Source organism: Xyrauchen texanus, chromosome 4, assembly GCF_025860055.1.
Source record: "Xyrauchen texanus isolate HMW12.3.18 chromosome 4, RBS_HiC_50CHRs, whole genome shotgun sequence".
Classification (NCBI taxonomy): Eukaryota; Metazoa; Chordata; class Actinopteri; order Cypriniformes; family Catostomidae; genus Xyrauchen; species Xyrauchen texanus.
Window position 1 is genome coordinate 42,235,071 of NC_068279.1, and position 17,698 is coordinate 42,252,768.

At 40.2% G+C, this 17,698-nt stretch overlaps 1 protein-coding gene across 2 annotated transcripts in view; it reads right to left on the reverse strand.

Annotated features, from left to right (window-relative positions):
* Window positions 1–17,698, reverse strand: part of LOC127636407 (transmembrane protein 132E-like) — a 509,951-nt gene that overhangs the window by 17,684 nt on the left and 474,569 nt on the right. For both annotated transcript variants that reach the window (XM_052116876.1, XM_052116866.1), the window contains exon 6: window positions 11,576–11,781. In XM_052116876.1, the coding sequence (XP_051972836.1) occupies window positions 11,576–11,781 (206 nt within the window). The remainder of the gene's footprint in view (window positions 1–11,575; window positions 11,782–17,698) is intronic.

Genomic DNA, 17,698 nt, shown 5'->3' on the forward strand with positions numbered 1-17,698 from the left:
TATCTCTAACTGTTGTAAGGCCATTGTATTTTTTTTAAGCGTGGCTGTTTAATTGTATTGTTAATGTATTATGTTTTGCATGTTTATTGTATATTTTGTATTTTATGTGAAACTTTTATTGCGGCCTTCTTGGCCAGGGCTCCTTCGTAAAAGAGACTTGTTCTCAAAGGATTTCCCTGGTTAAATAAGGGTTATATAAAACTAAATAAAAAAAAGCAACTAGGCAGTTGATGTGCCAACACAGCCGGGGCCCTATCCAGGAGCCAGCGGCTGCGTGCCTGTTGCACACGGCACCCCAACCCCATTGGGAGGTGTCTGTGGTGACCAAGACACGTCTGGACACCTGCTGTAGGGAGACTCCAGTCCGCAGAAAACAGAGGTCTGTCCAGAGATTGAATAGCTGACGGCATCACACGATACGTGCCATGGCGCCATGCCCATCTCACGACTTGAGTCTGGAGCCAGTGCTGGTGGGGTCTCATATGCATCAACCCTACCAGTGCGAACATGGCTGAGTATGCCATATGCCCCAAGAGCCTCTGGAACTGCTTTAGATTAACCGTGGTGTCTACTTTGAATGACGAGAGGCAATTCAGCACTGACTACGCATGCTCGTTTGTGAGGAGTGCTACCATTGTGACTGAGTCTCCATGCCGAGAAAAGAGATGCTCTGAACTGGGGAGAGCTTGCTCTTTTCTCGAGAGTGAGCTAAGATCAGCCATTCTGTGGGTCTATAATGTAGCCTGTAAATTAATGCCAATACGTCACATGGGCTTACCAGCCACATATGGAAGTGGCAGGGTGGTAGGTCCTGCCTCGGTGAGAAGGAGCTCTACAAACACTGCGACCGGGGGGCAGTGGGAACTCTGCCCAAGGGAGACATGGGTCCGCCAGCAGGGGGACCATACAGCGGAAAATACATCACAGAAGATATTGGAATAATCAGAACCTTTGTACTCCTTGTAGAGTGTGCTCGAACCCGCAAGGGGGTGGGAGCAGTCTGGGTCTGGTAGGCCAACGCAATGGCATCCATGATCCAGTGGACAAGCCTCTGTTTGGAGACAGCGTTCCCATTCCGCTGTCCACCAAAGCAGACAAAGTGTTGCTCAGTATGTCTAAAGCTCAGCATGCGATCCAAATAGGTGTGCAAAGCACACACCGGACACAGCAACGCTAAGGCTGGGTCTGCCTCCTCCTGGGGCAGTGCTTGCAGGTTCACTACCTGATCCCTGAAAGGGGTCGTAGGATCCTTGGGCACATAGCTCAGTCGGGGTCACAGGATGAAGTGAGAGTCTGCCGGACCGAACTCCAGGCAAGGGTCGCTGACAGAGAACGCTTGCAGGTCCCAACCCTTTTGATGGATGTGAGCACAATCAGGAGGGCCATCTCCCAGGAGAGGGACTTTAGTTCGACTGATGGTAGACCATTTAGATCTCCCACATCACCTCCAAGGGCCAGACATGGAGGTTTCAGAGGTCTGGGCGTGGATGCCAGAGGGTGCTCTGTCCCTGAGAAAGAAGGTCCTTTAGAAAGGAAGATGCTGTCTCAAGGAGCATGAGATCCGAGAACAAAAACTGAGTGGGCCAATAGGGGGCCACTAGAATGACTTGTTCCTCATCCTCCCTGACCTTGCACAGGACTTGTGCAAGTAGGCTCACTGGGCGCCTTTTGCGCAGCCCCCGGGGCCAGCTGTGTGCCAGCGCGTCTGTGCCAAGGGGGGCTTCTATCAGAGAGTACCAGAGAGGGCAGTGGGTGGAATCTTGGGAGGCAAACAGATCTACCTCTGCTCTGCCGAACCGAGCCCAAATTCAGCTGGACCACCTGAGGGTGGAGTCTCCACTCTCCGTTGAGTATAACCTGATGTGACAGTGCGTCCGCTGTGGTGTTTAGGTTGCCCAGGATATGAATGGCGTGCATTTATATACACTACTGTCGCTGTGTTGTCTGAGCTAATCAACACGTGCTTGCCGCGGATCAACAGCAGAAATCTGCACAGGGCAAGAAATACAGCCAGCAACTCTAGGCAGTTGATGTGCCAACCCAGCCGGGGCCCCATCCAGGAGCCAGAGACTATGTGCCCGTTGCACACGTCACCCCACCCCAACTGGGAGGCGTCCGTAGAAACTACAACGCATCTGAACCCCTGCTATAGGGGGACTCCTGCCCGTATAAAACAGAGGTCTGTCTAAGTGCTGAATAAGTGACGGCAGGAAGGGGTGAGGGTCTTAGCGCCGAACCGTGAGGTGGGAGGTGTCAGCTTCCTGCGGGCAGCTCTACACCAGGGCCGAGGACTTGGCTCGAACTATGGCAGAGCTGCCAGGGCTTTTACCGCCGCAGGGGGACGCATTCATCTAATGTTAGATGGAGAGCATGGGCAAGCCAGAACCCCTGGAGCATGATGTCATATCCTGTTGCCTACATTTATTTCATGGTCCATTGTAATTTTGCATACTTGAAATCTACATTAGTGTGACTGCCCCAATTCACCATGCAATTTAATAGTTTAGGGTGCCAAAACTCCAAATACGAATAGCCACTGGAATGAAATGTATAACGCCTATGCCATTTATAATATCTTTTGCTAAACACACAATTATCAAAATGTAGTTGCTTTTCAGTAGCAATGCACATACTGATATAAAGTATACATTGAAAGCACTTTAAGACACTAATTTAGTCTTGAAAATTGTAAATGTTATCAGGGCTCTCTAATAACACAATATGTCTGTTAGAAGGCTGCCCACATTAAAAGGTGCATCATCTGGAGACGGTTGAAGTGGCATTCACCTTGAGGAAGGAGAGCCACGACCACAACGCTGCCATGGTCATGTTCTCGCAATGAGTACATGAGCCATCCACGAACGCCACCTCAGTGTGTTCGCTGCCCAGGCAGGTGGGGCATGCAAATTCTGTCTGCCAACTTGACATTTGCCTTTTCTCAGGTTCAGAGGTGTGTTTGGCGTCCTAGGAAGACCCCTTGTTTCACTTCATTCCACACAACGTCGAGTGAGTGACAGAAGGGGAACACTGTGATTTCTACAAGTAAGCTTGTTTCATGTTTCATGCCAATGTATTTTTTTATTTAGCATGTAGTCTTGTAATAAGGTGGATAATGAGGTGTCGAGAAAATCTTTAAAAAAAAAATAAACATCAAAAGTACTCTGACGCAAACCGGAGGTGGAATTCAGCTGTTCGGCGGTTTCTTTCTTCTTACATATCATATAATTTACATTACAAATCAATATTTTATGTCTGTTTATTTATTTATTTGGTTAGTATCCACTTTGTGTCTGGGTAATGATCACCATGTCAGGGTTTATTTTCCGATAACAACCCAATGACTGCACATTATCCATTACTTAGCATTTTGTTATCTTGCAATTTAGTGTAAGGTATGGCGGAGGATCAGTGGCCTTAACAGATTCACGAACAAACAAGAACTTACTGTTAAAAACTCCCCTAATTACTGAAATAGCGCCAACCAGCCTCCACAAGCACAATAAATGTATTGACAAAGAGACAATGAACTATTGACAGAGAACCGCATGTGACATCCGCATGCTCACCACGTGCTTATCGTGTGGACAGGAAGGGGGAAACTTTGAACGTAAAAATGTGTGTGTGTGTGTTTTTCAGTTAAACACAGAACTGCATATTGCTAATGAAATACGTGTAATCCCTGTATGTTGTGTATTTCTGAGGTATATCAAACTCGTTAGAACTGTTTCGTTGTGTGTTTTAAACTCTGAGGCCTCATATTTAATAGCCTCAGTGTATATTCCCTTATTAAGTGTACTAAATATACCTTTCTTGGTATCAAATTAAACCTTACGATTTGTCCGAGCTGAATTCGAATATAAGATCTCTGTAGAATGATATTACGCGATGTTTTACTATCTTTTGAGTCATTCAGCCCAAAATCTCTTACTGTCATAAACATGCAAATGAGCTTTGACAAAGGAACTCTCTCATGCCCAGAGTAATGGAGGCCTTTACGACCTCCAAAGGAATGTTCAGAGAAGTGCTGACCCTCCCTTCATTCTCTTACTGAGAAAGAGAAATGAACCCTGTTAATCCTATATATATATTCTATATATCCATGTGATAAATATTGACATGTATCTAATGTGCCATCTCACATTTTCCCTTAAATGTGCTTGATCTATGTTTTCTTGCAAACTAATGGGTTAATGTTTCAGACTTTGCATACTATGGTTAACCAAAATCATATGTGTGGCATATTTGGTCTCTATAACTTGGTATTTTGAAGATTGAAATGACTGTGTACATGATATGTCGATAACAACAACATATTAGTATTAAAAGTATATTTCCTATTTTCTTTCTTGCACATGCAATGGGCAATTTTACAACAAAGAGCAATAAACCAAATTCCCGCCTAGAACTCAAACCCTTCTTATTGGTCGAGCCAATGAGAGGTGGGACCTGTTTCCCGAGGGTATAAAATTGCTGCGCCCACTTCCTCTCATCCTCTTCTTAGCTCTTCCTCGCTCACTCTTAGCCTCTCTTGCTTCCTGCCTCTCTTGCCCTCTGAGCCTTGTGCTCTCTCACTCTCTCGCTGAATGATGCCACACTAGAAGGCCCCAAGGACTCCCAAGCGTGCGCCAGGCTACCTACGGCCTTGACTGCCCATTCACCAAGATCCTCTGACTCTCACTGGTTCTCTCTCTCATCAAGACAACATCAAAGATCAACTGGAGCCTCAACAAATTGCATCAGGACAGTTTATTTCAAATGGGACATGCAAGTATCAAACTTAGTCTCATTATTTGATACATTAAGCATCCTTAACCCCTTTCTAAAAAGGGCGTGTCAGAACTAATATGATGGTTTGCTCAGGCTGTTGATCTGCTGAACTTCAAACAATGCTATAACTTCTTGCCTTCCTGTATTCTGCTTCAGCCCTCTTTCCCTTGGTAAACTGTATGAATGTATGTATATGTATGTTAGAGTAGTTTAAATGTTTAGTCTAGTTAATAAAGTCTTGTTCATGTCACATGTAAAGTTGTCTGTGTCTCAAGCTCATATCTAAAGTCACTAATCATAGATTTTGACTACTTGCTCTTAATACTTAGTAAGAAAGACATTTCCCTTGCCCCGGAAATGTACATTTCTATTAATTAATTAATTAATAACCAAAATTGAGTGTTCACGGGATGAACCGAGTATTTGGTTGTAATGTTAATGTAGCTACATCAAGTTAACCCGATTAACTGATCCAAATATTCATAATCGATTATAACAAGTTATGATTGATTATTAATATTTCATAGAACTGATTCACTACCTAACGGTGGAAGAATATAGAGCTGATTCGCTACATAATGGTGGAGAATGCGGGCATGATTAAACAAAGGTTACGAGCTTGAACCACTGTCAACTTAAAAGTGTGCATTGAATAATTCCGGTCAGAATAGGACATGACATGCGAAACGGCATTTGCTTCACTAGTTGCTGGCTTGTTTGGATGCGGATAAAGTGATGGTTTGAATTGACATCTCTACTGTAATTGAAAGAGTCTTAACACATTTAAGCATATTTTCAAAAGGTATCAGTGTACGAGTAATATGATTTTAGCGGAGAAACCCTAATTTCAATATTAAAGTGTAAGTCTGTTTTGATGAAGGAATCTCAGCTCAGCGGCATGTAAACTGTACCAGAATTGATTGCTTAACCTGTTTCTGATGAAGAAATCTCAGTACAGTGTTATATAAATGTAGATTTGGGCGATGCTCCCTTTTCACTGTATAAAGGCCTTACAAATTATAGTTAGATTGATGTCCTTCATCTAAACTTTATCTGTGCATCTAAAAGGCTTAGCTTCCTGGTGATCAAAACTGTGTTTCACTCACTGAAACTCTGAAGTGCATTGGTTCCCATGACAACGACTTGTCACAGGAAGTGCTCACTCCAGATAGCGCATGTGTTTCCTTCCGACGCCATTTTGTAAACAAACCAGCCTAGGTGGCTAAGCTAACCCAACTTAGCAGCCCCTTAGCTTAGGCTAAGCTAACTAATAGCTTCAACAGTTAGCTGCTAGCATAATTTACATGAAGCCTTTATCTACAGCTTGTGTGCATGCAGAGTGAAGTGATCTAAACCATTTTCCTTTAACCCCATTTCTGGTTTCTGAATTCTCACTTTCTCTTTCCTTAACTTTAATTCTTCTCATCTAACTTCACCTGCACCTTTCAGGTGCATCCCTTACTGAACGCTGTTCAGCTAAATTTGCAGTTACTTTGTTAATTAAATCTAAAAACTTAATTACATGTAAACTGTTTTAGATAGAAAATATTTTTTATAGTTATTGGGAACTTTCAATGGCACGTTGACTAAACTTTATAGAGGGACAAACACATTGTGTGGTCTTGAACACGCAACAGCTGTGACCAACTATAGAATGATGTCCAAAGCAAATCTAATTGTTGATCATAAGTGCTATTGATCATTCCCAATACAAGGTTATTCTGCTATTTTAATCACTTCTTCAAGTCTTTTTATTATTTTTACTAATAATAGAAGTCAGCTATTTATTTTCCCATTTAACCTTCTTGGTCTAGTGTGGTTTTATTTCCCCATAAAACTGCAAAAGTAACTAGACATACTTTTCTTCTCGATTTTGTGTTTATTTGCAACAAGTTGCTTAAATTTTATGAGCCAGCTACACTAGTAATCTAGACGATTTCTATGGCATAATTTTGAGCAACACTAATAGACACAATCTAATAGGAAAGCTCTTTTCTTCCTCTTTCTTTCTCTTCTTCATGTGTTCAAAGATCAAGCCTGTTGTATGCTATCAGTAAGTGCTGATAAATAATTTGACCCAAAGAAACATCTTAAGTCATTTATTAAATCTAGGCTTACGCTCTTTTAGCAAAGCCACTCAGATCCACACAAATCTGAGCATCCTGCTATTTGCAGCTAAGATAGTAATAATCAGGAACACATTTCAATTGTTAACCACACCTAGCAAAACCTAGCTGTACATTATACACCTTGCTGTCTCACTTTGCCTTTAGCTCCAAATTCTGTTTGATCTTGCATTAGTCTCTTGCCCTTACTCTCACCAGAAGTGTGCCAAAATGTTGCAGATGCTCAGCCTAACTGCCCAGATGGCAGGCCAAAAGGACTGGCTAGGTGTTTTGAGGAACACCCTTTTATCCATGGCTGCTGACGACCTTCAGCAACAGAACAAAAAGCAACTGGAAAACGAGGGAAAAGAACTAATGACAGACGACTCAAACCAGAGGTATGAGCACAAATATCTGACTGAGGTTATCGTCCTGGCCCACAACCTCACAGGTTTGAAACAGGAGGTAAACAACCTCAAACGCCAGATCACTGAGTCCCAAACGGAGCTGACACATGCTAAAAACCGCATAGACCAGCTAGAGATGGAGGCTCAGGACAGACACAAGGACCCTGGCAGAAGGGAGTCACAGGAGGTAATCCACAGACTTCAAACGGCTCTGACAGCTGCTAAACAACAAGAGCAGTTGGAAAAGACAGCCAGAGAGCACCTGGAAAAGGTACTTTTTCACAAAGATTCACTGTTAAAAACAGCAAATTCTGAACTCTTGGACAAAGATGCCAGAATCATGGCCTGTGAAGGTCAACTGAATGTGTCCAGAGCTGAAGTTAAAGTGCTGACTCAGCAGCTGGACAACACCAAAGATGAACTTGACATGGTCCAACGAGAACTGAGACACTCTTACCTGCTGCAAAAGGAACCACAGCAGGAGAGACATCTCACTCCCCACTTGCAATCAGCAGAGAAACCTCCCCAGCCAAGCACAGATTTACAAAGGGAGGAGACAAACCCCTATGCTTAACACGTCATCGGACAGTTTCCTTAAAGCTTCTGCAGCCGCGGAAGGAAGAGGATTGATTCAGACGAATTTTGAAACGACACGTGTAGCAACACTCAAAGACCTCAACCGAATGGCCAGACATATCCCTGCATTTACACCAGAGCTTGCAGGAGACCACGACGTCCACGCTTACCTGCGAGACATTGACTTTCACCTGCAGTCTTTGATGAGTGTGAACCATCAAGATAGACTCCATCTGATCTGGATCACGTCCAGCCCAGAGTTGCGACGCTTTCTGGCTCGACAGCCAGAAAACATCCAGTCTAACTACCAGCAGCTGAAACAAGCCATCATAAGGGAATTCTCAGAGTCTAAAAACGGACTGATCGCTGCCCTAGACACCAAACAGGGTCGGCATGAAACTCCCTATGTTTACTACCACAGACTCAGACGAGCTTACTTCGAGCTCGCAACATACCTGGGATGGAGGAGGACGCCAGCTTCAAGAGCCTTTTCCTCCGAAACCTCCATCCTATGGTAAGTCACCATTTAGGCATTATGGCCTGCCCCCACACAATGCCTATCCAACAACTGCGTGACCTGACACAGAAGGCCTTTAACAAACACAAGGCCTCACCCAGCAAACACCACAGGACGTCCCACAGCAGTCTACAACAACATCCTCCTGTACACCTTTCAAACAGGTGCCAAACAGAGGCTGCACAAAGACAGCTAGAAACGCCTGTTACTGAGTTACAAGAGCTGCTAGCACTAGCAAAGAGCTCCTGGAACAGAACTCCCCTGAGGAGTACTGGGAAGAACAAACCTATGACTCTTGCCCAACACCACTCAGGCAAGCTCAAGTCAGCACTGCTGCCAGAGCAGAGTAACACTGCAGACTTCAGACACCTGGTGACTGGGTGCCGAACCAAGGGCGAACGGCCACCTGCTGCCCTTTTGCTACCAGTACTAGGTCAGTCTGAAACTCTCTCCACACTACACAATGCCCATAACCACTCCCTGCAGCCGCAAAACAAGCACCTGCCTCAAAAGAACTGACTTCATAATGACAGGTGACACACTGTCAAGGCACCTGCTGCCTCTGCACCTGCTGCAGAGACCTGGATGTGGCTACTGTCTACATCACCCACCGTGGAACAACCACCTTCTACAAAACCCTCATGATTCACCTGCCATCCGCCATTGTGATGATTGTCGTCCGATGATGTCTCCAACAGGGACATCACCTGACGAAAAAGGGGGACTGTAAGGTATGGCGGAGGATCAGTGGCCTTAACAGATTCACGAACAAACAAGAACTTACTGTTAAAAACTCCCCTAATTACTGAAATAGCGCCAACCAGCCTCCACAAGCACAATAAATGTATTGACAAAGAGACAATGAACTATTGACAGAGAACCGCATGTGACATCCGCATGCTCACCACGTGCTTATCGTGTGGACAGGAAGGGGAAACTTTGAACGTAAAAATGTGTGTGTGTGTGTTTTTCAGTTAAACACAGAACTGCATATTGCTAATGAAATACGTGTAATCCCTGTATGTTGTGTATTTCTGAGGTATATCAAACTCGTTAGAACTGTTTCGTTGTGTGTTTTAAACTCTGAGGCCTCATATTTAATAGCTTCAGTGTATATTCCCTTATTAAGTGTACTAAATATACCTTTCTTGGTATCAAATTAAACCTTACGATTTGTCCGAGCTGAATTCGAATATAAGATCTCTGTAGAATGATATTACGCGATGTTTTACTATCTTTTGAGTCATTCAGCCCAAAATCTCTTACTGTCATAAACATGCAAATGAGCTTTGACAAAGGAACTCTCTCATGCCCAGAGTAATGGAGGCCTTTACGACCTCCAAAGGAATGTTCAGAGAAGTGCTGACCCTCCCTTCATTCTCTTACTGAGAAAGAGAAATGAACCCTGTTAATCCTATATATATATTCTATATATCCATGTGATAAATATTGACATGTATCTAATGTGCCATCTCACATTTTCCCTTAAATGTGCTTGATCTATGTTTTCTTGCAAACTAATGGGTTAATGTTTCAGACTTTGCATACTATGGTTAACCAAAATCATATGTGTGGCATATTTGGTCTCTATAACTTGGTATTTTGAAGATTGAAATGACTGTGTACATGATATGTCGATAACAACAACATATTAGTATTAAAAGTATATTTCCTATTTTCTTTCTTGCACATGCAATGGGCAATTTTACAACAAAGAGCAATAAACCAAATTCCCGCCTAGAACTCAAACCCTTCTTATTGGTCGAGCCAATGAGAGGTGGGACCTGTTTCCGAGGGTATAAAATTGCTGCGCCCACTTCCTCTCATCCTCTTCTTAGCTCTTCCTCGCTCACTCTTAGCCTCTCTTGCTTCCTGCCTCTCTTGCCCTCTGAGCCTTGTGCTCTCTCACTCTCTCGCTGAATGATGCCACACTAGAAGGCCCCAAGGACTCCCAAGCGTGCGCCAGGCTACCTACGGCCTTGACTGCCCATTCACCAAGATCCTCTGACTCTCACTGGTTCTCTCTCTCATCAAGACAACATCAAAGATCAACTGGAGCCTCAACAAATTGCATCAGGACAGTTTATTTCAAATGGGACATGCAAGTATCAAACTTAGTCTCATTATTTGATACATTAAGCATCCTTAACCCCTTTCTAAAAAGGGCGTGTCAGAACTAATATGATGGTTTGCTCAGGCTGTTGATCTGCTGAACTTCAAACAATGCTATAACTTCTTGCCTTCCTGTATTCTGCTTCAGCCCTCTTTCCCTTGGTAAACTGTATGAATGTATGTATATGTATGTTAGAGTAGTTTAAATGTTTAGTCTAGTTAATAAAGTCTTGTTCATGTCACATGTAAAGTTGTCTGTGTCTCAAGCTCATATCTAAAGTCACTAATCATAGATTTTGACTACTTGCTCTTAATACTTAGTAAGAAAGACATTTCCCTTGCCCCGAAATGTACATTTCTATTAATTAATTAATTAATAACCAAAATTGAGTGTTCACGGGATGAACCGAGTATTTGGTTGTAATGTTAATGTAGCTACATCAAGTTAACCCGATTAACTGATCCAAATATTCATAATCGATTATAACAAGTTATGATTGATTATTAATATTTCATAGAACTGATTCACTACCTAACGGTGGAAGAATATAGAGCTGATTCGCTACATTAGTAAGTCAGTGAGTTGATACTGAGGTCAGCTCATTAGTTTATAATCCACTGCCTAATATTCACATAAACAATTTTTTTTTAAATATATATTAGTATATGTTGAAATGTGTTTCCAACTAATCACTCAAACCGTATTTACGAACTGGATCAAAAGATTCATTGAAGAAAGCTTACTCCAAAATAAAAATCATTCAAAGTTGGACAACAGTGCTTTTAACCTGAATAGTATGGATTCAGAAGACTTGGAAAATATTATGCATGCGACATATAGACTATTTTTATGATACCTTTACGGTTCTTTTTCTGTCATTTTGGAGCTTGACAGCCCTAAATGTCACTCAATTTGTAATATGGAAAAGAATGACAAAAATGTACCTTAAAAATTCTGCATCAGAAAGAAAGTAATGTGGGTTTGGAACAAAATTAAAGTGAGTAAATAATGACATAATTTCCATTTTTGGGAGAACTATCATTTTAATTTTGGACTCTGTTTACATGCTCAGATGAGTGATGTGTTTTACCTGCGGTCGGGTAATATGGGCACCCTCCAGCCTTTGATGAAGCTGAGTCTGTTGTCTGAGAGCTCCACTTTAAGGGGCAGTTTGGGCACCCAGACGGTGAGTTCAAGAGGAGCACTCAGGTGCTCAAAGCTGAAAATCACTCGGGCATTCATGGAACCACGCGTCTCTTTTCCATTCACAAACACATAGTCGCAGTTCATGGACACCTGTTGAGGAGAGCAAAGAGAGATGCAGGGCTTTGATTGTATTCACTGTGTTCTGTAGAGTGTGCACAATAAACACTGGCTCTACATCTCTTCAACGCAAACAGCGAGGAGATATCAGTTTAAAGTCAATTAATTTCAAATCATCAACCACCAGAGAGGTTTAAAGTGTCATTCAAGCTTTATCTCAAAAGAAACTAGCAAATAAACATGGGAATAATGCATTCGAAAGTATTTTTAAATGGAAAACAGATATTTTTACTAGAAACATGCTTCCTAAAATAAAACCCCCTAGGAACTTCGACTGTCATCTTTTATCCTCAGGCATTGTTCTTTCGAAGCAGCAATTGTTATTCACTGCATTCAGTCCTTATTTTTTTTCACAGCACACAAACAAATGCACAACATGAACACACTAACTTTATTATTAGAGGATAAAAGTTGAGGACATTTCATTAATATACCCAGAGAGATACCAAAACAGAACCGAATAAAACAGTTTTTATCCTATTCCTCCAGGTCCACCAACAAATTTTTTTATGGACACATATGTCTTTAATAATAAATGATTTGCTTTAATAGATCACCTAAGCTTTGCTTTGGGATTCCATCTATGATTTATCTAGGGGTCTGTGGCAGCTGACACTGTAATCAGAGAACCTAATCTCGAATGGAGGTTGGGAACTGCAGTCTACCTAAGCCCTGAGATTCATCGCTGTTGGGGATATCTGTGTAATAAAATATGTAGGCCTTCAAGACAGCTCCCACTCTTATACATATACCATCAATATAGAGAATTGATCAGAAGAGATGAGCAAAGAATCGTACTACTCAAAGAACTGACATATGGTGGAAGAGCAGAGTGAGGGGGAAGCACTGAAAGAGCTTTTCATGTTAAAATTAAACATTTCATTGCATGGCCTAATTCTAGATATTTGACAAATGGAGCACAACAGCAGGGTTCCGTAAGTAGCAGAAAAAAATGTAATCCCAATAATTTTCTCAATAGAGATTTTTTTTTTTTTTAGCAATACTGTTTAAACCTTTCAAGTCCGACCAACTACAAGCTCTGAGGTTGTTAATTAATGGTATATGCTTCTGAAGAAGTGTAACGTATGGAAGCTCATAGCGAGAAGTTATAAGAACCAAAGTGCAGTTTATTAGGACTTGACAAAAAACAAACATATCCAATATCAAGAAGAACAAGAAACTCACCAGAACCAAAATTACTTTACATCAACTTTACGTTAACCACTGATGACCACTGAACAAAAAACAGGGATACAAATACACAGAGCAGGGACAGATGACAAGACTGATGAACTAATGAACAATAGGAAACATAACACATAACAGAAGAGATGAGCAAAGAATCATACTACTCAAAGAACTGACATATGGTGGGCAGTGGTGGCTCAGCGGTTAAGGGTTACTGACCAGAAGGTCAGGGGTTCAAGCCCCAACACCACCAAGACACCACTGTTGGGCCCTTGAGCAAGGCCCATGAACCTATCTGCTCCAGGGGCGCCGTATCATGGCTGATGCTGCACTCTGACCCCAGCTTAGCTGGGATATGTGAAAAATAAATAATTTCACCATGTATATGCAGAAATGTATGTATAATGTGTGACAATTGATCAATTTAATTTAATTAATTTTTTAAGAGGAAGATCACATAACAAGACAAGAACCAGGAAGACCTAAATAAAAATACTAAACATGATTGAGTGAACATGACATAATATTTTACAAGAAGCCACAAGTCGGTGTGATTTTAACTTCATAAATAAAATTAAAAATGAATAAATAAAATTGTTGAGTTTCATTGAAGAACTACACTTCACATATCTCCAATTAGAGAAGTATCTGATTGGGAAACTGCCCACTCTTATAAAAATTGAAAACAATCAAATAATTTATTAATCACATACTGTTTTATATTTTGCTAAAAAACTTCTAATTTATAATATTTTATACTTAATGATTTATTGTTTATGGTATGTTAGATTTCTCTATAGTTGCAATGCTTTATGGGATGTGTAGTTCAATTCTTCTCTATAGAATTTAGAACTGACATGAATTAAGTCTTGTACCTTGTCATTTCTCCTCCTGATTTTTTTAGTCAAAACAAAGGTTATAATTTTGGGATTAATCTCAGAATTGAAAACTTAAGATTTGACATGCCTATGGAGAAAATACTTCTTATCCATCTACTTGACTTTCAAATTTGACTTAAATTAATAGTAAACCTGGCACAACACGTCTTGAGGCAGCAAGTTTGAATGTATGAAAACGAAAATGAGACTTGAGAGCTACGATGGAGAGGAAGATTTTCAGGAAATAACAACAAATACTGTATGTTTTGGTGTGTTCCTCACACAAAACAAGTGTATGGCTATTGTATAGCCAGCGTTGGGTTGATTACTTCTGAAAGTTTTAATTTTACAAGTACTGATTACAAATGACAAAAAAAATTAAATTGTAATCAGTATTGCAATATTAATGATTACACTAAATTAATGTATTCTGATTACTTTTGGATTGCGTATTATTTTAGTGAATTGAATCATTCATTTGAATTGTATTGTAGTAAATTATAAATAAATTCTTAATTTGTTTAAGAATCTTCGCTGCATTCGACCGGCAAAATAATGTAGGGAAATATATGCAAGATAAATGACACCTGAGCAGATTAGAAATCTGATTAAAATTCTCCACCATTCAATATGTAATTCAAAAGGCTCATTGTATCTGCTAATAGTGTATATGTAAGGAATTTCAATAAGGGAATTAAAAGAATCAATGTTTACATCCGATTAAAGTCTTCTGCCAGCAATGAGTTGATCGGAATGTAAGATTAATTCTTAAAGTAATATTACTTTCATGACCATTTAAAATAATATCACAAATAGATTGAAACTCTGTTTATGAGCATGTAGTTTAGGATCGACAGATTTCAAGGGACCGATATGACTTATTCAGATGCACAGTCAACTTCTCTTTTAATACAAATAAATCTTTATTAACTAAACTAAAACATTCAAATAAACTAACAAACAGCTAAACTAACACATACAAACAAACATAAGTTTGGGTTGGTATGTGAGTTTTGACAGAAGATGAATGGAAAATTATCTGTAACAGAACAATTAACTTTATGTCTATAGTCTATAGACTTTGATTTAAAACCATCCATACTTCATTTAGTACCAATTAGAGATCGGGTTACTCAAATTATATTAAAGAGACACCAGCACTTTCAGCCAAAGTTTGGAGGTACTGGCATTATGTTGCTTGGCGCTGAAGTAGATATCCTTTGGTTTGGCTTATGGAAGTTCTTTGTCTGTTGCATTGATGGATGATGGAATGACCAGGCGGAGCCCCAGAAGTGAGGATTCCCGCAAGGGAAAACTCCCCGGAAACGATGTCCAAGTGTGTGTGCAAGAAGAGCCGAAGAGCAGAAGAGAGCAAAGAGAAGAGAGTTCGTCCTAGGTGGGAGGTTTTGTTGAGTTGAGGTTGGACACACCCCAAAAGTGTCTAGAGCCAATCAGACATGTCTTTTGCTGGGTCATATAGTCATTTCTGTCCTCCCCTCAACATAATTAATTCATGACCTATTGTTCTGTTTGTGAATTTCCCACTCAAAAAGTGAATTTCATAAGAGAACTGTAACTGCAAGTAACCCCAAAATACATCACACCATCATTCTGGAATTTAAAAGACAACCAATTACATACAGTTATAATTCAGTATAATTCAGTCCATGTCAAATGTTAATGAATTAAGCTTCATGTGAGATGGTAAGCCAAAAACATGCCTCGTGATTAGTATAATAATTTTAAGTGTAGAGAGTTGGTTGTAATAATGAACAATGGAGGACATCATTCTGTGATTTCAAGGGTTGCCATGGCCACCATGAGCAAATGTTCTGGTCAGTCATTTGATGAGTGTGGGAGTTTATCAGATTAACACAAAGAGGAGAGAGGGGTTTTGTTGTGGTTTTCTCAGATACACCTATGTTCTCAGGGCAGTTGAGATTTGCCAGATGTGACAAAACTCAGACTTGCTAGCACCAGTCCAAATCGCTTTATAGCCCAGCAGAATGTCAGCGTATTATTCTAGATTAAGGTAATTCTGTGTATAATTGTTCAATTTCTCGTACTTCTCATCTGCCTCGAAGTACTATAATATTAAGTATCAATAAACACTTCTTTCGTTAAACTTTAGTAAACGTGAAATCAAACAGCATTTTTCTATTTTTTCAGTGGCTGAGTATAACCTATTTGAGAAGGTAAAACAAAAGGGATAATATCAATGTATGCAGTGCTGACTGACTAGGCCTTTCGCACATATTTCAGGCTCTGACTCAGAAGCTGTTTTAAAACTTACGAGCATAATCAGTAAATTACGCACTAGTTTCTGCTGTTGCATGTAATCCATAAAAAGTAGCTGCAATCTGATTATGCACATTTTAAAACCTAATGTGAAATGTAATGCAATTATATGTTTGTTACAGAAGGCTTGGAAATAAGTCATATGGACTGTGAAAATAATAATAAAGATTTTGAATGGCACAAGGATGAGAAAATAATGAGAGAATTTTCACAATAAATAATAAAACTAGTAACTATTGTTACTATCAGTAAATATATGTGGCACACACAGCAAAAGCAGCAGTAGATCATGGTGTTGAACATGTCCTTTCAGGTTTCCACAGCACTGTTCAGTCTCTGCTAACTGTATTTCTGCTGGGCAACTTCTGTTGTTGTGAGCTTAGTCTTGACCCACTTGCTCCTGGGGCATCTAATAAACTTGGCTGGATAATTCGAAGTCAAAAGCAGTTAAGGACTGTGGGCGTCACAAGCCAGCAGGGGCCAGCTGAAAATACATTTATGTGCTTGCCTGTAGCCAGCGTGCCATGGAGTCACTAATCTGCCCTGGCACCTTGCGTGGTCCCAGAGGAGTGGCAGGGGCGAGGTCAGGAGAGTGCCACCCATTGAGAGGCTACCAGCTCTCCACACCTGCCAGCTGTGTTTAGTCCAGCAAGAACCCCCTGTAACCCTCTACCATCCAGGCCACTGTCATTAAACAGATGCACTTTTATTGATGTTTATAGTATCATTACAGGGCTCACAATTAAGCATTTTGATGTACTTGTCTTTCGGTCATTCGCTTGTCCCAGTAAAAAAGTTACTTGTCCAGAGAGAAAAAAGGACATTTAAGTAGGCTAAAAGTACATGCACAAGTAACATGTCAAAGTTTCTGTTGTATGTTTTTTAAATTACAACAGATGTCCAACCTAGTAGTATTTTACCTACACAATCAACTTTATTCTCCATGACAGAAATGTAAACTGCATTTGTTAGGGGAGGAGGTTATTTTCAAATGGTAGTTATATAATGTTATGCAGAATACGCACCGTAGACAAATAAAGAAAAGCCTCTATTGCCATCATTTACAGCAGGAGTGCTCACACTTCTATGGAATGAGATCTACTTTTGAATCATGTTATTGCAGCAAGATCTGCCATGCACAATATACATTTTCACAATACCAAAATGTCAATAGTCTGTATTGAAATTTGATGATGTTTTTAAACCAATTTCAATACCACAACCAATAATAGCCTAGTATTAACACATTAGTTAATTATATAATAGGCTAATTGTTCTTAAGTAATTATTTAGTAAAGTAGTAATTAGTAGTAAACAGTCAGTATTAAAATTACAATAGGAAAGCAATATATAGAATCAAATTAAAAACACTATAAAATATAAAAAAATTAAGAGTTTTAAAAGCATTATCAAGTTTTGAAGTAAAATTTCAGAATTAATTCAACATAAAACTACTTCTGGTCTTCCCTGTATGATTATAATACCTTAATACTATACTAGAGTTATTTTTATACTACTACATTTAT